Source organism: Nicotiana attenuata, unplaced genomic scaffold, assembly GCF_001879085.1.
Source record: "Nicotiana attenuata strain UT unplaced genomic scaffold, NIATTr2, whole genome shotgun sequence".
In the NCBI taxonomy this organism is placed as follows: Eukaryota; Viridiplantae; Streptophyta; class Magnoliopsida; order Solanales; family Solanaceae; genus Nicotiana; species Nicotiana attenuata.
The window spans coordinates 366,823-386,602 of NW_017670408.1; the positions used below are offsets into that span (position 1 = coordinate 366,823).

The 19,780-nt window shown below is 34.0% G+C and overlaps 2 protein-coding genes and 1 long non-coding RNA gene across 8 annotated transcripts; 1 reads left to right on the plus strand and 2 right to left on the minus strand.

Moving 5' to 3' along the window:
• Positions 1 to 253: 253 nt before the first annotated feature.
• Positions 254 to 928, plus strand: LOC109239008. Its single transcript, XR_002069836.1, has 2 exons — positions 254 to 344; positions 692 to 928. It is a non-coding gene; the product is annotated as an uncharacterized LOC109239008 (long non-coding RNA).
• An 874-nt stretch (positions 929 to 1,802) lies between these two features.
• Positions 1,803 to 8,697, minus strand: LOC109239013 (MLO-like protein 4). Of its 2 annotated transcripts, XM_019405508.1 has the most exons (16): positions 8,214 to 8,697; positions 8,020 to 8,077; positions 7,437 to 7,669; positions 6,736 to 6,852; positions 6,587 to 6,647; positions 6,398 to 6,504; positions 5,767 to 5,841; positions 5,140 to 5,225; positions 4,905 to 4,985; positions 3,673 to 3,722; positions 3,166 to 3,206; positions 2,902 to 3,072; positions 2,737 to 2,772; positions 2,422 to 2,489; positions 2,277 to 2,337; positions 1,803 to 2,184 (listed from the first exon to the last, which is right to left on the minus strand). In XM_019405508.1, the coding sequence occupies exons 1-16, from the start codon at positions 8,331 to 8,333 to the stop codon at positions 1,867 to 1,869; spliced, it is 1,683 nt and encodes a 560-aa protein (XP_019261053.1). In that variant the 5' UTR covers positions 8,334 to 8,697; the 3' UTR covers positions 1,803 to 1,866. The 2 variants fall into 2 exon arrangements, with proteins under 2 accessions (XP_019261053.1, XP_019261054.1); XM_019405509.1 differs by lacking the exon at positions 4,905 to 4,985 and having other exon boundaries at positions 8,214 to 8,695.
• Positions 8,698 to 11,548: 2,851 nt separating this feature from the next.
• Positions 11,549 to 16,419, minus strand: LOC109239014 (rhodanese-like domain-containing protein 19, mitochondrial). Of its 5 annotated transcripts, none has more exons than XM_019405511.1 (6): positions 16,188 to 16,418; positions 15,950 to 16,033; positions 15,773 to 15,879; positions 15,584 to 15,654; positions 15,368 to 15,421; positions 11,549 to 11,807 (listed from the first exon to the last, which is right to left on the minus strand). In XM_019405511.1, the coding sequence occupies exons 1-6, from the start codon at positions 16,202 to 16,204 to the stop codon at positions 11,718 to 11,720; spliced, it is 423 nt and encodes a 140-aa protein (XP_019261056.1). In that variant the 5' UTR covers positions 16,205 to 16,418; the 3' UTR covers positions 11,549 to 11,717. The 5 variants fall into 5 exon arrangements, with proteins under 5 accessions (XP_019261056.1, XP_019261058.1, XP_019261055.1 ...); XM_019405513.1 differs by having other exon boundaries at positions 15,773 to 15,846; positions 16,188 to 16,415; XM_019405510.1 differs by lacking the exon at positions 11,549 to 11,807 and adding an exon at positions 12,889 to 13,089 and having other exon boundaries at positions 16,188 to 16,419.
• Positions 16,420 to 19,780: the final 3,361 nt, after the last annotated feature.

Genomic DNA, 19,780 nt, shown 5'->3' on the forward strand with positions numbered 1-19,780 from the left:
AATAATTAGGCAAACTATAGTTACGTATGATAATTAAACTCTAAACCATAGTGCTTTGTGAAAATTCATTTATTATCATCATAGTTCTTTATTGTTTGAGTGACATTAAATAAAAAAGAAACTGAAGATTAATTAGAAGAATTTAATGCTTAGAATTTAATTTTGCAAGTAACGGGTTCATGGGAAAAACGCATGAAACAGTTGCTATAAAAATATTCAGAAACATACTTCTTTAATCCCCCTTATTCATATAGTGACTTTAATGCATTTGAGTGAAGCAAAAATGACAACATCACAAATCTTTGTCCTTATGACTTTCATGGTCTTCGCCTTTGCATCACTAGGTGGGTATTTTCTTCTAATTTAATTAGCAAAAGTTAGTACTAAATTTATAATATCAAAGCTCATTTATTTTTCTAATCAATGAAAATAATCATGCCTGTAAACATTTTTAATGATTATGATCATTCATTAAAATTCATTATCCAATGGATTGTTTAAAACAATTTTTTTTTAAAAGTATTTAGAGGTGTTAGTGGTTTTCTTGTAACTTCTTGAATTCATCAAGCAAAATACATTTGTTAATAAATTGAAAAATATGAAGTAAACAAAAGAATCTTCATTTTGTTTGATTTTAATCGTTTTTGTCAATGATCATCAACTCTTAATTTAAATATTTTAACTCATGCAGAGTTGACAGCTGGACAATGTTGGCTTTTTGTTCACGAAGATTGGGGATCCTGTACAAGTGACGATAATTGTCAGGTTCACTGTAACAAATATCATGACCGTGCAGCTTATGTTAAGGGTCAATGTGAAGCTCAAATGAGTGTATGTAGTTGTCGAGCTTGTTCGTACTAACAATATAATAATTTATTGTATTGTTAGTAATATAAGTTAACCAGTTAATACAACTTATTATTACTTTATTGTTGATGTTATTGTATTTAGAATGCTTATTATAAAAATTACATGTTTTCATAAGTAGACTTAACTTAATAGTGTGATAATCAAAGAGAAAATTTTGAATAAAATATGATTTTTGTCGTCTTTCATAAGCTTTACAATACCAAGGAAGATCTATTTTCATACACTAAAATTTTATCCACTAAATTTCTCCATCTCATAATAATAAAACATTATACGTTGCATCGTGACGTTTGTGACCGCACCTAGTCTCTAAGACTAGGTAAGCTTAACAAACATGCGGAAGTAAATGAAATAATAATTTAAAAATATCAAAACTCAACAACATATATAAAAGGAAATTCTCTACAGCTCAAGGTGTATACAATAGCCCAAAACCTGACGTAATACAAATCACAAGCTCTATGACAATAGCTAAATATTAAAAATATTAATTAAACATTAATTCGTCCAATGTAAAATTTATTTTATACGATAGAAAGGTCGACCGATTTTGCGTTGAAGTTTCGTACTTTTACAATATTCTGGATTGATTGAGAAGAGAAAATTAAGTGAAACGTTAGTTTCCTATATATTTCGTAGTTTTTAGTTTTAGTTTCACATTATTTACCACGTAATTATTATAAATTAATATACTTTGTTGCAAATACTAAGTGATTCTTCTAAAAAATTACTCATTGATGTAAAAAAAATTATTTTGTTCATCATGATAAAGTACCAATAGGATGTCATTTTCCAATTGCCATATAGAAATCACTTTAATAATCACTTTAAGGTCATTGCATTCTGTAACAAAATTTGATAACATGTTCTAAGTAATATATATATATATATATATATATATATATATATATATAAGGTTGTGATTCCAGTAGTAGAAGGCACGAAATTATATTGTCATTGTTTGATCCATCATCATATTTTTCACCAAACCTCTCCTCAATGTCGAGGAGAAAATGGAACATGTAACTCATCATCACATTCTGAGATTTCATTCGTGCAATTTTGCTCAAAAGCGATTTGTTGATCTGAGACCATAGTATTTTCGAACAATGGGGAGCATCCCGCTGTGCTGTTGGTAGCAATGCCATGAATTTGATCTGTCTCATCCTCCACAGAGTCCAATGCTGTGGTCGCTAATAATCTTTCTTGATTAACAACTGAACCTTCGAGTCTGGTTTTCACCTTGTGTCGCCATCCATGTAGCGACTTCCTAACATTCTCTGAAACAATGGTCTTCTTGTATCTGGAACCCATCTGCTCGATCATCGGTGACTCAAGGAATAGTGCAGAAGGATATATAACCAAGGACAAAAGAAAGAGATTAATGCATAGTGTTTTTTAGTTACCTGAGCAACAATAACATAGAGTGGAAATGTGACAAAGCTACACCAGAATTGAGAAATAACCCTGCAGCGACAAGTTAACACGGGCCATGCCACAATGAGTGTATTCAGCAACAAGTTAACAAGGAAGTGAGACAAAGATAGGTACCCAAATGACAAGCGAATCACGAGAAAGGTTTGATTTTTTGTGAAACACGATGATCCCTTAATTTCCCACTGCACCAGAAAAGGAGAGAATTTTGTATCACTGCATAAGAAAATTACCGCTTTTGCCTTTTCTAAGGATTAGGTGAAAATATAAAACAGACAAAAACTACATATGAAAGCCTCTGCTTTGCTCTGTGTCATATTGTCTGACCAAAAGCTCAACTCTACTTCTTCCCATTGACAATAAGACAAAATTGTTTTAATTCATTGTAATCAACTCTACCTCAATCAGAAAACTAAGTTCCCAAGTTCTTACCAGTGACCAAATGTATGTTGCCATCTCAAATGCGTTCTGCATATGAAGAGCAATCAATAAGTCATATATGAGGCAGCTATATCATTGACCTAAATTTAATTATATTAGCGCTCCTCTTGTTAAACCCTTTGAATTTGAGGATAACATTAATGTTATTTTGCATACCTGGAATGATATAAATTGTATTATCCGCAGCAGAAGCCTGGGCTTCCCAAACCAGAAGAGCTCGTCTCTGAGGTTAAACTGATGAAATCCTTCCCGTGGACTACTATCCATGATTTCAACTGCCAGCTTAACCACCACATGGTGAAGCTTGGTACCAACCAGAAGGATTAACTTCCAAAAACAATTTTCGAAAAGGTCAGAAATTGAATGAGAATTTATTATGCTTCTGAAGCAAAAAGAGAACAGAAAATAACAAGGACATACAATAGCAGGAAAGAAGGAGATCCAGAAGTAGATATTAGTGCCTGGACAACAATCATCAAAATTATCCATCATCTTTCTGAAAGAACTAAATGAATAATAGAACGAAAAGGATTCAGAAAAGGTCAACGAGAAGCCTACTACACATTTTGGCCTTTTGGTTCATTTACATATTAATCTTTCCTGGTTCCTCTTCTACTATTCTAAAGAAGGGATACAACCAGGAAATAATTCAATAAAAGTATAAATGTGCTTTTACAACATCCTCTTTATTGTCTTTTGTTAATCATAGTAATCTAGTTGCCATGACTTTCATATCCTTTTTGTTGCTGGATTTTTACTTTCAAATGCTAAGCAATTAGGGTGTGATGCCGAAGTAGCAAAACGAACTGAATCTAAGCAAGTCTGAAGTTGTAAAGTAGCTCGTAGAGCGAGCTCAATCTGTACCTCAACTCCCATTCCCCATCACAGTAGTTAGAACTAAAAGAAAATTTGAAGTGGAAAAATTACCGTGAAAGCTTAAAAATACACAAAGTATGACGAAAATCCACAGTGGAACACTGCAACCAAAGAAGAATAAAAAGGAATGTTTTAGATGAACAAATCCCTAGTAGAATACTGCATAAAAGAAAAGAAAAAAAAGGAAAAATCTTAGATCTTTGCCATAACCATGATATATTTCAGTTTGTGACATGTTGCATTTAGTCCTCAGACAGGGACATATATGTCAGGTTTTGTCTATAGTCACAACATAATTGGGCATCAACAACAAGCATGCCTAGAGAAAGGAAAAGTGTGAAGTGTTGATTGTCATTAGCCAGGAACATATACCAAGGTACAGACAAAATTAGAGTGAGATACATAAATTTCTCGTAAGTTCTTTGTTAAGTAATTAGGATATAGTTCAAGTGGTGTAGCTGTTTTTATCCCAGAAGATTGAAAATATAACTAATTTTAGTTGAAGAAAGAGGAAGCAGGCCAAGATATAAATTTAAAGCAAGAGTTTCTGTTTGGTGAAGATAAAGCAGAGAAAAGGAGAGGCAACATTTATACTCCCTCCCCTTAGGAAAACTTGACTTACTTCCCTTTTTTTGTCTTAAATAGAAACTTGCCTCTCCTCCAACAATTCAAGCTAGTATAAACAACTAAACAAGAGCTGTAATTTTGAAAATTTAATATTGATGCGACGTCCTTTGAATTAACAGCTACTCCCTCTGTTTCAATTTATGTGAACCTATTTCCTTTTTGGTTCGGTCAAAAAAGAATGAACCCTTTCTAAATTTGGTAACAATTTAGCTTAAACTTACAATTCTACCCTTAATGAGAAGCTTTTATAACCACAAAAATACTCTGGGCCCCTTTTTGATTTGTTTAGGACCACAAATTCCAAAAGTCTTCATTCTTTCTTAAACTTCGTGCCCAGTCAAACAGGTTCACATAAATTGGAACGGAGGGAGTATATTTCAATAATTCTGTCACTTTTTGAAAGCTTCTCTAATTCTAATAGTAACATGTCGAGAGTTTTATTAAAAAAAAAGGTAGTATGTAGTGTAAGGTTCTGGTAAGAAGAAGGCCGTACGTGGTGCAAGATTCTGGTGAATCAGACGCAAGGCAAAGAACTAGCACATGGTAATACTCAGTCTGAAACTTGTGTTCTTTATTAGTGATACGAGAGAGGTCTAGATCATAAAACTGGAGAAGCTAAAACAAGCTAATTAAGCAGTCAATCTTAATGTCTTTACCAGCGTCCAAACATGATCACCATAGCTATTGAGGGGTAACATGGAATGCCGATAATAAAACTTGAACATATATCTGTATGACTGCAGAAATTCTATATGAAGTTATTAATGGTCTGCCATCTTATAGTATAATTCATAATGGCGAAGACGGAGATGGAGTAGCAAATAATTTATTATGACGCAAAAGTTATGCTCAACAGGAAAAAATAACCTTCAAACTGATATGCCATTGTACCTAATACCAACAATATCACGAAATTCTTCCTCCATGCTTCGAAGCATATACTTATGGAAATCATAAGTTAATGGCAGCTGATGAGTCTGCAAAAACAAAAAACAACATGAAGATACGGAATTGCTGCTCCGTTCCAGGAATATAGAGAGGCGCTAGTCGTGGTTCATGTTTCCATCCAAGCGCCCACACCAAATTTGTTTGGAAGGTTAGACCAATACTGGAAAAGTCACAATGTAATTCTAGAAAGTGGACCATCTGCTTCATGGTTAGTACGTGCTTCTATCATCAATTAATCTGACCTACTCATCATAGCTGTTCCCTTAGCAAGGCATTGACAACAACTTAATCCATGAACTACACGGAGCCTGGTTTTTATTATGAACTGATTCGTGTCATCTATGTAAGTGAATATTGTATTAAGTGGTTATTAGTTAGAAAAAAACTTTCATAAAATAACCAAAACCCAAATATGGATAAGGAACTGATTTAATAAACAAATTACTGTGTAAATTATAACATTAAATAGACCAGCATGATGTCTGCTTTACAAAGTCAGTCTTCACATTCCACCTCAATGATTATTGAGTAAAATATTTCATTAGTGGAGAAAAACAATACATGACTTACAGTAATAAAACCCAAGCGCAAAGCCATGTAGTCAGCTTCATTTATAGAACTCCAGAACTGGCGGCTGAAACAAAGCTAAAAGGAGAACTTTGAATAAAATATCTTTAATTGCTTGAACTCATCACAGGACATGCCAAGAGATAGAGAAGATTAAAGTATGAAGGTGAACAATTTATCAGAACTACATGAAGTTTAAGACGCAACTGTTTACAATAATTCAATCCGAATACATGAATTAAAGCTCACAACAAATGATGCAGCTAATCATTAAGATTTATGACTCCTGTGTGACCAATGGCAGTTTGAGTAGTCACTGAATAAACCAAATGGCATTGTAGATCACTCTAAATCATAGTTTTAGCTGCAAAAGCCAATTGAATTTGTTATTCTCTATTACATTTTAGAGTTTTATCATCTTACGGTATGTATTTAAGTCTTTTCCGTGCCACTCCATTGCCCAAAACAATGTACACAGATGTCTTAGCTTTCACATAGATTCAGGACGCGTTGTGTTGATGACTACATCTACATGACTTGGGCTAATACTGTTCCCCTTAAGTTGAGATAGCATAAGAACACCACATAACAAGTATCCACTCAACCAGAAATACAAGATTTTATGTGAAAATACCAGCCAAACTAGAGCCCTGTGCTGACTCCATGGGTGGGCAGTGTGGTGAAAAGTAAAAGTTGATATACGCCCCATTCTCTTATTGTTTGGGACAGATTCTTCAGAACCTAAGGTTAAACATGCAAGTAATTATTCTGGAAATGATAAAGAAAGTATGAAGAATAGTACTACTGCTGGAAATATTTGCACCTTCCAGTCTTTGAAGAGCCATTGACTTGGCATAGTTTTCCCATGTTCTCCAGCTGTATATCTGCATGGTTAACTCATGGCGTTTGATGGATGTCGGAAGAAAGTTCTAAAATGTCATCAGAGGTTAATCAGGAAGAAGATCATCCAACCTTGATCATTGCCAGGGCGATAGCTAAAAAGCTATAAGACACATGGCTAACACCGAGGACAAGCAAAAAACGATGGAGCTGCTCCAGGCTCTCCTTTGAAGCAAACGATTGGAGACCCTGGTAAAACTAACATGAGTGTTCTCTGCTCATGTGGAGCCAGTATTAGCACTGGCCACTTAATTAAAGACAACAACTCAACAATTTGAAACTTGCAAAATGAAGTAATGCAACATGTGAGAGAACTTCCTAATTCCATCATCAAGACAAGCTTCACTTGTTGTAGGAGGTACAGAACCCTGAGGAATCTTTGTTAAAAACAGTCCTATTGTCAAGTTCGACACACCTTAAACTTTGATTTCCATAAGTTTGGGCTTCTTAACTCCTCCAATTTACTAACCTATGAATACTAGAAATAGTAAAATCATGGATTTTCAATGGAAGAAAACATATCAATATTAATTGTGCCACATTCAGGAATTTACTTGGCTATAAGGTTGTTGCTTTCCAATCTAACGTGGCAAATGTTAGCTTTCAACAATAGAATAGGGATACCAAAGTAGTTTACAGACTATCCCTGTAGATGATAGCTCATGAAGGATAGACCAAAATTTACTCATAGTTATTCGGATCAAACAATGTTTAAAGTAAAAGTGAACAGAATGGAAATTTTCGAATTGAGTAGAACATTCTTGCATGGCTACCTCAGGACAAAAATCTTCATTCCTGCCACTTAACAGCAGCCTTGAACTTGAAGTTGAATTCAAGTATGAAGAACCTGATAAAACAAATTTCGTAATTGCTGACTCCCTCTTGTTTCTTGGCGGAGAACATGGATAGAAGTGGCTGCTCAAGGCTGATGATTTGACACAGATCTTTGCAATATAAATGATCCAATGACCCATCAATAGTGATAGAAGTCCAAAAACCATAAGCTCTGATTGCAGCCAAAAAAGAAGGAAGAGGAAGAGGAAAATGAAAACAGAAGAGTTCATCAAGCAACCTTAAAAGGGAAATAAAATTACTTGCTGTAATATACTTTACACTAAAACAAGCTAGCAGCTTTCAGAAGAATCAAAACCATTGATTTAGAATTTAGACAACTTGAGCTCTGACATGAAAGTGTACGTTCTGAAACATCTATTTTACTCTACTTATTTTTCACACATATCTACTCCTATAAGGTTCGAGTAAAAAATCTTGGTTCTACCAAACCCGCTGAAACATTCTACATCTGCCACTGCCAGTGATCATGAAAGGCTCAATAAACAGATAATAGGTGGCTACCTTCCTTGATTTTCTCTAGTGCAGCATAAAGAGGTTTCCTCTTCGTCCCGTGCAACCACTATAGGAACAAAAGACAAGTTTAGAGAATTCACTAAGAAATGAACAAATGCATAGACTCCAATATATAATCCACCCCCACGAAAGATTTTGCAGAGCTTGAAAATAGAAAAATAGAAAGTGTTTTTTTCTTTTACCTTCCCAAACTTTTTCAAACTGCCATGGATCAAGAAACCAACGCTCACCAAAACTGTGACGACTGTCGCCACAGCCCATGTGGGCGTTTCAGCAAACGATGCTTCTTCCAATTTCTCCATCTTGACTAATGTTCAACTACCTTAAAATCCACTATAAAAAATACCGCATCAACCTTAATCACATCTATGGGTGGATTATCACAGTTCCATCACCTTCTTCTTGAAACAGAAGAAGATCTAATGCACAAAGATGGAACTTTTTTCAAGTGCAGAGGCTTCAGCAATGAGCAAAGACTGCCATTAATTGGTCGATCAGCTGATTTTGGTTGACAACTTCATTAACTTAGAGCATGGGGTGTTAGGAACTAGGAAAGCATAAAGGTCCCATGTGGAAATGCCTGATGCAAATCTTTTGTCAGTATGCTGTACAACCAACTGGCAATCTCACGCATCCTTGTTCTGCTCTAAATGCTCACCCACCTATGTTGTCCTAGTTGCTGTTTCTTCCTCTTGTTTTTTTAAAAAGAAAAAATAATGTGTCACATATCAAGTTACGTTTGTAGCCTATTTGGCCAAGCTTTTAAAATCAACTTATTTTGACAAGTCTTCAAAATTAAATACTTTCGGTGAGAAACAGTTTGTGTTTGGCTATTTAGTTTGAAAAGAATTTTTGATTAGCAATTAGTGTTTGACCAATATTTTAAAAGTGCTTTTAAGTATATTTTTCTCAAAGGTGCTTTTCAAAAAAGAGATTTTGGAAAGAAACTACTTTTTTCTACTTCTCAAAAACTGCTTAAGTTTTCTCCTTAAAAAAACTTTTTTTTTCTTCCAAAAGCTTAGCCAAACGCCTTAATTTTAGAAATAAGTACCTTTCACCCAAAAAAACAAAAGCACTTTTTGCCTTGTAAGAAGCTTGTCCAAACAGGCTACTAGGTAGGGAGAAATTTAAAATAGCCTGATTTACAAGCGGTTATTCAAAAATAGCCATAATTTTAAAAGTAATCGAAATTTAGCCACTTTTCATGTAAAGATAAATCTGAACGAAAACACTGTTCAAAATCCGGAAAATAGTCAAGCATAATATACTAGAGTTCCAGCATAAGTATACTAGAACTCCAGTATATTATAATGGAGTTCCAGCATAAGTATACTGGAACTCCAGCATATTATAATGGAGTTCCAGCATACTGTTCCAGCATAAGTATACTGGAACTCCAGCATAATATACCGGTCCAGTATACTATGCAAGAAGTTCATACACAGGTGCTTCAATCTCTAGTATATTATGCTGGATCGATCCCTGTTGCAGCAAAATAGTGACTATTTTTCAATGACTTTGCAAATGCTGGCTATTTTTGAATGACCAGTCCAAAAATTGGCTAGCCCGTGCTATTTTTAATATTAGGTAGGTTTAAAAAATCTACGTTCTAGCTATTGAAATTTAATCCTTGGTATGCAAAGATTTTCACCACTTTGTTAATGCACTTGTGCCTTGTGGTTACTTTTACCGAGTCTTATGTTTGGACCGTAAACTTTGTGCTTTTTTGGACGTAATCTCTCTCTTGACTAAAGACTTGTCGTATTGTTGGTGTTTAACCAAAAATTAGATTTTAGGTCAAAGCTTGAATTTAGAAGAACCCGGGTTACTGATAATCGGAAAAGTATATAAGAAAGAGATTTTGAATAATATAATCAGAAAGCAAAAAGAACAAAGTTTATTCCAGTAATGTTTTTTCGTCCCCTACAGATGTTGTGACTTTCTCCTTTTATAGTTAATTCTAAGAGAAAGTGTAATGCCTTTGTCTTAATGAGGCAATTACGAGCAATAAATGACATTAAAAGAAACGTTACTCAATCATTCCTATTAAATACAAATTCTCTAACGTATTTGGCATTTAATGCTGAATTTGGACTCTTTTTCGCTATCATATTCATGTCTTCAATTCCTTCTGATCTTCGAGCTTTAAATGACTCGAACAGGTACGAGTCTCCTTTCATTTGAATAATAGCTCGTGCCTTTAAGTATCTTCTCTCCTCCATCTGTTGTTGCTCGTGCCTTCTAACTGATTACCACGCTTTGACTATTTGACCGGTCCACGTGTCATGACACGTCATCTTCAATATTTAAATTCAGTTTTTTCCCAATACAGTTGGAGAGGTTGGTTTCTATGTTCTTCCGAAACTGGAGTAACACAATGCATCATATCAATAATCAACCTTTAACTGCTATCAGTCTTTTTAAGGTGTAACAGCTTTAACTGCTAAAGCCTTGAAATTATAGAATTGAAGTCTTAGATCAGCCTATTTGTGAACGGAAATATAGAAATCTATACTAAAACAGAATGCACAACTAATCGTAGCATTAAGTATCTTATTTAGAGCTCAATTTTCTGTAAGAGGTACAATTTCATCTGTAATTGAACAAAAAAAAAAAGTTCTGACATTGTTCTTGTTATTAAAAAAAATGTATGTCAGTCAATTTGTCTATCTTTGCCTCTGTCATTTTTAGGAATTGTGACATGCTATCTGAATTTTCCACATGCTCCTCGGGCCTATTTATTGGGGCTTCTTGCTGGTTCTGTCGCCATAATGTTTATGTCAGTTGTGGAAGTTACGTTATATTGTAAAGCTTTGGCTCGATCCTAGCTGAAATAAAAAATACTGTAGTTAGATTTTTTTTATTTACCCAAGTTTTGATTGACAAAATTAATAGTGTTAGTGAAAGGAGTTATTCAGTAACAATGATAGTGAAAGGTAACTGGTATCCGATAAATAGGTTCCCCCAATAAATATAGAAATGCACAAGCTGATTAACAACCTGTTTAGCCAAGCCGGAAAATCTGCTTATTTTGAGAAATTACTTTAGGTGAGAAGTACTTTTGAGCAACAATTAGTGTTTGGCCAAGCTGTTAAAAGGTGCTTATAAGTGTATTTTTCTCATAGAAAGAAGCTGCTTTTTTCTACTTCTCAAAAACTGTTACTACTTCTAATCAAAAGCACTGTTTTTTCCTTTAAAAAGATTGGCCAAACACTTAACTTTGAAGAAAAAAGTACTTTTGACAAAAAAAGCACTTTTGGCTAAGAAAAAAGCTTGGGGGCGAAAGTTTAATTTCTTTAGAATAAAGTATATTGACTAGTTCTCTTCGCCAGCTGCCATTAACAAACATCCAACGACCTCCTCCCTAGCCGTCCAGCAGCTTACCTCCTATTTTTAAATCATTAAATAGTAAGCTTTATTTCTTCTGTTTCAATTGGTTTCTCATCTATTTGCAATTTCTGTCTCGACTAAAATACTTAGAGTACAGTAAAGGCACGGCAACTAAAAAAAATGCAGATGTCAAAATCATATACTTTATTGCAATATTTTTGTTTTAAACTGAGCGTCAAATACAGAGAATATACTTGTGATTTCAATGAAATACTTATATTCTTTCGTGGTTAAGAAAGTGATTATTTCTCTTGATAGCTAGCACTAACTGCTGCAACAAGAGAAGATTGAGTGATTCAAAGCTCATCTTGTGGTTTGTTTACAGCAAACCCACTCTCCACCCAAGCCTGATATCCCCCTCCCATGTTGCTTACATGCTTGAATTCCTGCCAAGTTCATCATTAGTGTTAATTTGAGTAAAAATAGCACGGTATAGCCAGTTTTCGGACTGGTCAATCAAAAATAGCCAGCGTTTACCAAGTCAATGAAAAATCGCCACTATTTTGCTGCAATAGAGACCAATCCAGCATAATATACTGGAGTTCGGTGCACTTGTGTATGAACTCCAGCATATTATGCTGGACCGGTATACTTTGCTGGCTCCGGTATAATATACTGGAGACTGGAGCACCGGTGCTCCAAACTCTAGTATATTATACTGGACCAATATACTTGCTGGAACTCCAGTATATTATGTTGGAGTTCTAGTGTACTTATGCTGGAACTCCATCATATTATGCTGGAGTTCCAGCATACTTATTCTAGAACTCCAGTATAATATACTGGTGTTCAAGTATACTTATGCTGGAACTCCAGCATAATATACTGGAGTATTTTCCGGGTTTTGAACAGTGTTTTCGCTCAAATTTATCTTTATATAAAAAATGGCTAAATTTCGATTACTTTTGAAATTAGGCTATTTTTAAACGACCAGTTGTAAATCTGGCTATTTTTAAATTTTACCCTTAATTTGAATATATTATCAGTATTAGGAACCATGTAACAATCTAGTAAGCCTAGAATTGTAGCCTAAAAAAAGTGTAATTAACCTGCTACTGTACAACCCGTTAAAATTATAGATCTCATTGTAAATAAGTTAAATCATTTAACAAATCTGGATTCTTTTCCGGAAAGTAAATATGCTGGTAAACTCGAATAAATTTCATAAATGGTCATATAACTATAATTTTTTTCACCAAAGTCATGTAACTTTATTTTTTCACACAAAAATCACATAACTATGACTTGTTTTTTCACTCAAGTCATCGAACTTTGTTTTCTCACACAAAAATCACAAAATGTTTCACTACCTCACACAAAAATTATAGTGGTCGAAAAATAAATTTTTCGGTAGTATTTTCTCTTATTTAATGTTATTTATTTTTTATTTTTTATTTTCAGTCTAATAAATAATTACCCAATTAAAATAGGAGAATATGAGTATATTTTAGCCGCTCCCAATAATAATAGCCGATAAAATATATATATACCTCTAAACTAAAAAAAAAGTTAAATTACATAAATGCCCTTCTAAAATTAAAATACCCTAATTGGACAAAAGAAAAAGAAAAACTACGTTGGCAACATCCCAAACGAAAAGACGCTACACGAATTAACGAACCGGAGGCAGCCTTTTGTTTTGAACAATACATCTCTGCTTCGTAACATCTAAAAGAGAACCATGCAAATTTTAGAAAAACGGCGTCCAAAGTGTTAAAGAAGCACAACTAAGAAAGCATTATGCATATAATTTCATGTGGATGACTAAAAGCAATTGGTGGGGAACTTAACAACGAGTTCCCATGTACCCAACTCCCTTCCATCAGTTAAATCCCCTAGCAACCTCTCTTAACGGGTAAGTTCAGAAAGGAAATCTTGCCAACTTTAAAGTGGTCTGCTTAGGAAATTCACGTAATTACCATAAATCTGGTTCCTCTTCAATTTCTATTTTACGTTTCCTTCATGATTCAATTTATCTTTCAATCAATAGTCAATTAGAAACTCTGCAGCGTGAATTTGGCATAGCATACTAACACCAAATTGAAAAGGGGGAACATTATTGTAGGTTGATGTCCAGCATAATATGGAATGATATTATTGTGCCATAGTATGCAGATTGATTTTTCAATACTCAGTTAAACCATATATTCTATTATCCTTTGACCAATCGAGAGCAGAGCATCTAGAGGAAAATTTTAAACCAATAAAGGAAGAAATCAAAGAATATCAATAGATTACTGGGGGTGAGGAAGGCTCAAATTGGAAGCAATGATCATGCGGCCTGTGGTACTCAAACTTTCGCGCTGCAGTTGAAATTGTGACCTTTGATTACCATCCATTCTAATTAGTTTGTTAATATAAGAAAGAGTTTTTTTTGTTTCTATTATACTGTAAGGAAAAATTGCACCCAACCGAAGAAGCACCATGCCAATATTTTCTCTCAACTTAATGGAGTACCACAGATCCTCACTTTTACTATAGATTTTATATTGTGACCCAAACTAATATGTGGGAATATTGAGATGATTTGCAAAGAGATAACAGTTAATACTTGGCAGTACATGAATGGAAACAGAGACACCAACCATACTCCAAACTTAGAATTACTGGTCCACTACCATGGATTTTTGTTCATCTCTCGCAATTTATTGTACGACTTTTTGCAAATTTTTCAAAAAAATGCCGAGTGAGAAGCAAGCCTTTTGCAACCATTTGGTGAGGTAGACATAAAACTTCCTGGCAGCCGAGCACAATGTAATGCGTTTTGGCATCAAAAAGTTCCGCCGGAAGAGGTCAACTTCAAGGTGGTGACTAAAATCTTATTTCTACAACTGTTAAGATAGATGTTACACATGAAAATAGCACTTGAATGTTTAAAGTGTGGATGTGCTTGGCTTAGAATTAAAAGTTCATACTAAACTTAATGTCTGATATTATTTTGAAGAACTAGATAGTGCATGAAAGGTTAATGAAAATTACAAACGAACTTTTTATTTTGCGAATTTTTTGGAGGCACTAAAGTTTTCATGTAGCATATATTGTAGTTTCTATGCTAATTATACATTAACAATGATTCTTTGTTTAAAGCCTTCACTTCGTGATTAAAGTCTACGCTAATTATCACCCAATTTTTTTTGAAAAGAATACCTCTAGCGAATAATCTGCTCATTATATTACTGGATAAATATATAGGGAAAAAAATAAGAGTATTGGCCTATGGTGCCAGTCGTATATTTTTACCATAACTTAGAAGGAATGTTCTAACTCTATTGATCCATGCACCTTTCAAAAGATGATTGTGCACTCTTACACTTTGATAAGTTAAATATTTTTTATGTGTGTGAAGCTGCTTAATACTTTTGTTTTTTTGGTTTAAATGCTGCTTAATACTTTTGATTTATTAGATATAAGTCCTTGACTACTTTTTCACAGAATTTTAATATTCTCAATTTTAAAATGTTCAATCTTGCTAACTTGGGTAAGTTTCGTACGGAAAAAATATATTTTGATGAAGAGTTCTGTGAGAAATATTTTACTTTAAATTTTGACATATTTATAACAGCATCATTATATAACAACACTTCTCTATAAAAATCAAATTTTTTCAAAACCAAATCTCATATTCTATTATAATATATGTTTTCTATAACATCAATTCGCTATAACATCCAAAAATATCCGGAACAAACGAGACTGTTATAGAAACGTTTGACTGTATTCATATCTATTTTATAAAATGGTCTATTACATGACTTAACATACACGTGCAACGCACGTGACGAGAAACTAGTATATATATATATATATATATATATATATATTGTCACGACCCCAATCCCGGTCGTGATGGCGCCCAACACACTGCTAGGCAAGCCCGATCAATTTAANATATATATATATATATATATATAGCACATTCTAAAGAGAGAGAGAGAATTCAACTTACAGCAATAAGAAGATCAGTAGTTGCGTGCAGCGACCTCACACCACTTTGACATCCCTACACGACAAAAAGCTTACCCCCATCAAATTACAGAGTATTCTATCTTTCAAATACTAACTAACAATACCTTTTATCAAATTCCAAGAAAAAATAAAGTCTAAATGGGCACGTTGTTGATCAATTAGAAAGGTTAGAAAATACAAAATTCAGTGGATTTACCACAACTAGCTTTTCTTCCTTGCCGCAAGCGGCAGATACTTGCTCCAAAAAATTTGGATTCTTCACTCTACCTAAAATTACCAAAAATCGAAACATCATTATCAATACAGGGCATTAATGAGTTGACCGAGACTAAAAGAAACTAAGACCCATGTCAAATAATAACTGAAAGAATCAAATAAGAGAGACCTTGGGGAGTATTAAACATATAGGGAATATTCAAAGAGTTTTCTACATGTCCTTTCTTGAATTCTTCTTCTGTCCTGTTCAAATTGCATGAAACCCAAATCTGAAATCTGAGTATGAAAACAAATTAAATTGCACATTGAATAAAAAGGAAACTAAATTTGTGCCAATTTTTTTTACCTAACGTCAAGATAGCGGTGGCCAGAGCGGAGGAAATGACGAGCTGCATGAACATCTACAGTAACTACCGGATCTGCTCCTGAGCTACAAAACAGAAACAGAACTAGAAAAAGTACAACAAGAGAAAGAAGACTATTCCATAAAACAGTACCCATAATTGAACAACCTAGAAAATATCTTTGACTATATATTGCAGCAGTATAGTAATTTGTGAGTATAAGAATTTTTCTTAATGTACCAGGGGTGACTGGCCATGTCAATGGATGGAATTGTACTTATATAAGATCTCTTTGAAAGTGAATTTTTGACTGCAAATGTTGCTTCTGGATCAGAGATCTATTGGCAGTTCTATTGTTTTGAGAATGAAAAATTGGATCTATTCTAATGTGATGGAGATGGTTTCGTACTTTATTTGTTCCGTCTATTGTTTTCGAGTTTCGCCGCAATATAAGCAACTACTAATATTTAAGCACTTAGATTTGTGCGTTTTGGTGCGTGTATCTTACGTTAAAAGAATTACTGTTGCATATGAGCAAATGGGTTGATATTTTCAAAGTCTTCCACGTTGTGTTGCCCACTTTGACCAATTACCCAAAATCGATATTCTCCTAAAATACTGTATTCTACAATTAATGTAGATATATACTAGACTTGAATGCAAGTAAATAATCTAGAATATTTCTAAATAAATTAAAAGAAACCATAATATTTTAACATTAATATAGATCCTATAATTTACAAGAAAAGGAAATATTATATAGTATCATAAAATTTATTCTTAACAAAAAGGTTTTTTCTTTTTTGTTTATAACTGTCTCAACTCCTAAATTATATTACAGTACATGCCTGCACTATAAATTATATTACAGTATAAATCTTTAATACTCAAAGTTTCACGAAAACGATATCCAATTTGCTAACATTATTGTCAATATTTAATAAATATTTTTCAACAGAAAATTCTTTGCTCACCAACCAAACATATATTTAGAAAAAAAATTAACATGAAAATGACTTATTCTTTCGGAAAATATTTTGTACAGCCCAAGTCCAACGAACGAGTCATGGTCAATCTACGTTATAGATGTTCAAAGAACGAATCATGAACGGATATTTGGCCATAACTTCACTTGCAAATACTGAAGCCATTATTTGCAATCATAACAGAATTGAACTTTAATTTGGAATTCTGCCACGTTTCGTCTAACTTCTTGGGTTTAATTCTTTTTTCTTTTACCTGTTTAGTGAATTTTAACACATAAATATACATGTTTTAAGCCAAAAGTAACGATACACATGAACTAATAGCTTCTTCACTAAATTTGTCCCTATTTGCAAGTTGAAGTTTGGCTACCAATACTTGCAAATATCGAATCCTCAATATTTGAAATAACGGTGAAATATTGAAAAACCTGTTTGAGAGTATTTTAAATGAAATAATAGTACACAAATTTATTAATTATTTTTTTCATTTGAATATCTTCACGAATGCATAGAAGAAAATCAGAATTGAGAAAAACCAGCACTTCAGTTATTCTTCAATGATGCAAAAAGCGTCGAATATAGTCTGAATTCCACCTGACCCCGGGACCTCAACCAAGCAAACCAACAAGTCTTAAAATATTATACGAACACGTTCGGAGCATCAAATCACATCAAACAATACTAGAATCACGAATCGCGCATTGATTCAAGTCTAAGAACTTATGAACATTCGAATTTCCAAAACTAATGCCGATTCATACCAAAACAACTCCGATTGACACCAAATTTTTCACACAAGTCATAAATGACATTACGGACCTATTTCAACTTCCGGAATCGGGATCTGACCCCGATATCAATAAAGTCAACTCCTGGTCAAACTTTTCAAAATCCTCCAACTTTCGCCAATTCACGCCGAAACGTTCCAGACACGCTCCAACATCACCATATGGAGCTATCGAAACCGTCAAAACTCCATTTCAGAATCGTCTTCACACAAGTCAAACTACAGTCAACTCCTACGATTTAACCTTCCAACTTAGGGACTATGTGCCCCATTTCACTCCGAAACTCACCCGAAATCAAAATAAAGCACCCCACGTAACTACAATATAACACAGAGGAGGCAATAAATAGGGGATCGGGGCTACTATACTCAAAACGACCGAACGGGTCGTTACAATCAACAAAGGTGTCTCCTTGGTCTTCTTTGTAAATTTATTTTTAAAGAACAATTTTTTGGTTAGGTTTTTAGGTCTTTTAAATATATTTTTTGGTTGTGTATAGAATATTTTGGTCAGTTTTTTTTTCAAAACATTACTTTGTGCTCTCTTTTTTATGTTTCAAAGATCATTCCGATTTAATTTTTAGAAATTAAATTTTATGGAGTTTAAACTAAGACTAACACATTTGTCTATCCTACAATATGTATCAAAGAAACAAATATCTAAAAGTGAAGATCTATACAACATCAACAAGATATTTTGATCATAAATATACAGGATATTGTTACCTTTAAATAAAAATATTGTCACGATCCAGAATTCCCACCGCCGGGACCGTGATGACGTCTAACATTTCACTTGCTAGGTAAGCCAACATTAGAATAATTTATCCATTTTTAACAGTTCGAATTAAATAACAGAAAGAACTGAAATAACTGTAATAATCTAAAGTGAAAATGCGGAAGCCATAACAACTATAATATTTAATATAACTCTGGACCTAGTGTCACAAGTACATGAACTACTAGAATAGTACAAATAAGGGTCTGAATAAAACATGAAGTTGTGTGAGGGAAAATACACAGCTAATAAAAGGGAAAGGGGACTGTAGGAGCTGCAGACGCTGAGCAGCTCGACCTCAAGTCTCCGCAAGCTAGCCAACTCGAGCACGCTAATAACCGCCGCTGGGACCAACTCCAAAATCTGCACAAGAAGTGCAGAGTATAGCATGAGTACAACCGACCCCATGTACTCTGTAAGTGTCGAGCCTAACCTTGACGAAGTAGTGGCGAGGCTAAGGCGGGTCATTTACACTATAACCTGTACACAGTATAAAGTAAAGACAGGAAAGGAAATACAAAACGAAATAAGGCAGTTAACTGAAGATAATAGCCAAATCCTCGAAGAAAAACCAGTAACAATCAAAATTACAATCCTTAGAGTTTCGTCTGTAAAATACCGAAAACCAACACAGTACAGGGAAATAGAAACACATAGGTTGTTGCGGCGCGCAACCCGATCCCATCGTACAACACAATCCTCCCTTATTTTACCGTAATAGTATCAAGAATCATAAATAAATATATGTTTCGGCGCGCAACCCGATCCCACCATATAACAAAATCAATATCATAATTCACCCTTATTTCACCGTATCAATCCACCCTTATTTCACATGTTGCAGCGTGTAACCCGATCCCACCATATCAGTACAACATCACCCTTATTCCACCTATCAATCCACCCTTATTTCACTTGTTACAACGCGCAACCCGATCTCACCATATCAGTATCAAATATTCACTGAGTACAATCAAATCAATAACTTAAATCACAAGAACCTCTATGATGGACGAATATGAAGCTGAATTAGAAAGGAAGCCTCATACCAAATTGAGGACTCACATATGTAATATTTCACGGCAAGACAAGTCTGGTAAATGACAATTAAAAGGTGCAAGTAAGTCAATTAAGGCAATAACAGCGATTCATGAAAGCATGGAAAGGTCTAACATTTTTAACAGGAGAAACAATGATTAACAAATAGCAAATAAAGCATAGACGACATTTAGAGCACATAACAGTTAAGGCAGAGAAGGAGATAATCATGGAAAATCGGAAA

Coding starts and splice junctions, on each gene's coding strand:
- LOC109239013 (XM_019405508.1), bottom strand. CDS start 8,333: ATGGAGAAATTGGAAGAAGCATCGTTTGCTGAAACGCCCACATGGGCT. Junction 6,853..7,436: donor ATGAAGATTTTTGTCCTGAG/GTAGCCATGCAA, acceptor TAGTTTTACCAG/GGTCTCCAATCGTTTGCTTC. Junction 3,723..4,904: donor GTGATCATGTTTGGACGCTG/GTAAAGACATTA, acceptor CTTTGGTTGCAG/TGTTCCACTGTGGATTTTCG.
- LOC109239014 (XM_019405510.1), bottom strand. Junction 15,880..15,949: donor CACCGCTATCTTGACGTTAG/GTAAAAAAAATT, acceptor TTTCATACTCAG/ATTTCAGATTTGGGTTTCAT. Junction 15,655..15,772: donor TATGTTTAATACTCCCCAAG/GTCTCTCTTATT, acceptor TGGTAATTTTAG/GTAGAGTGAAGAATCCAAAT.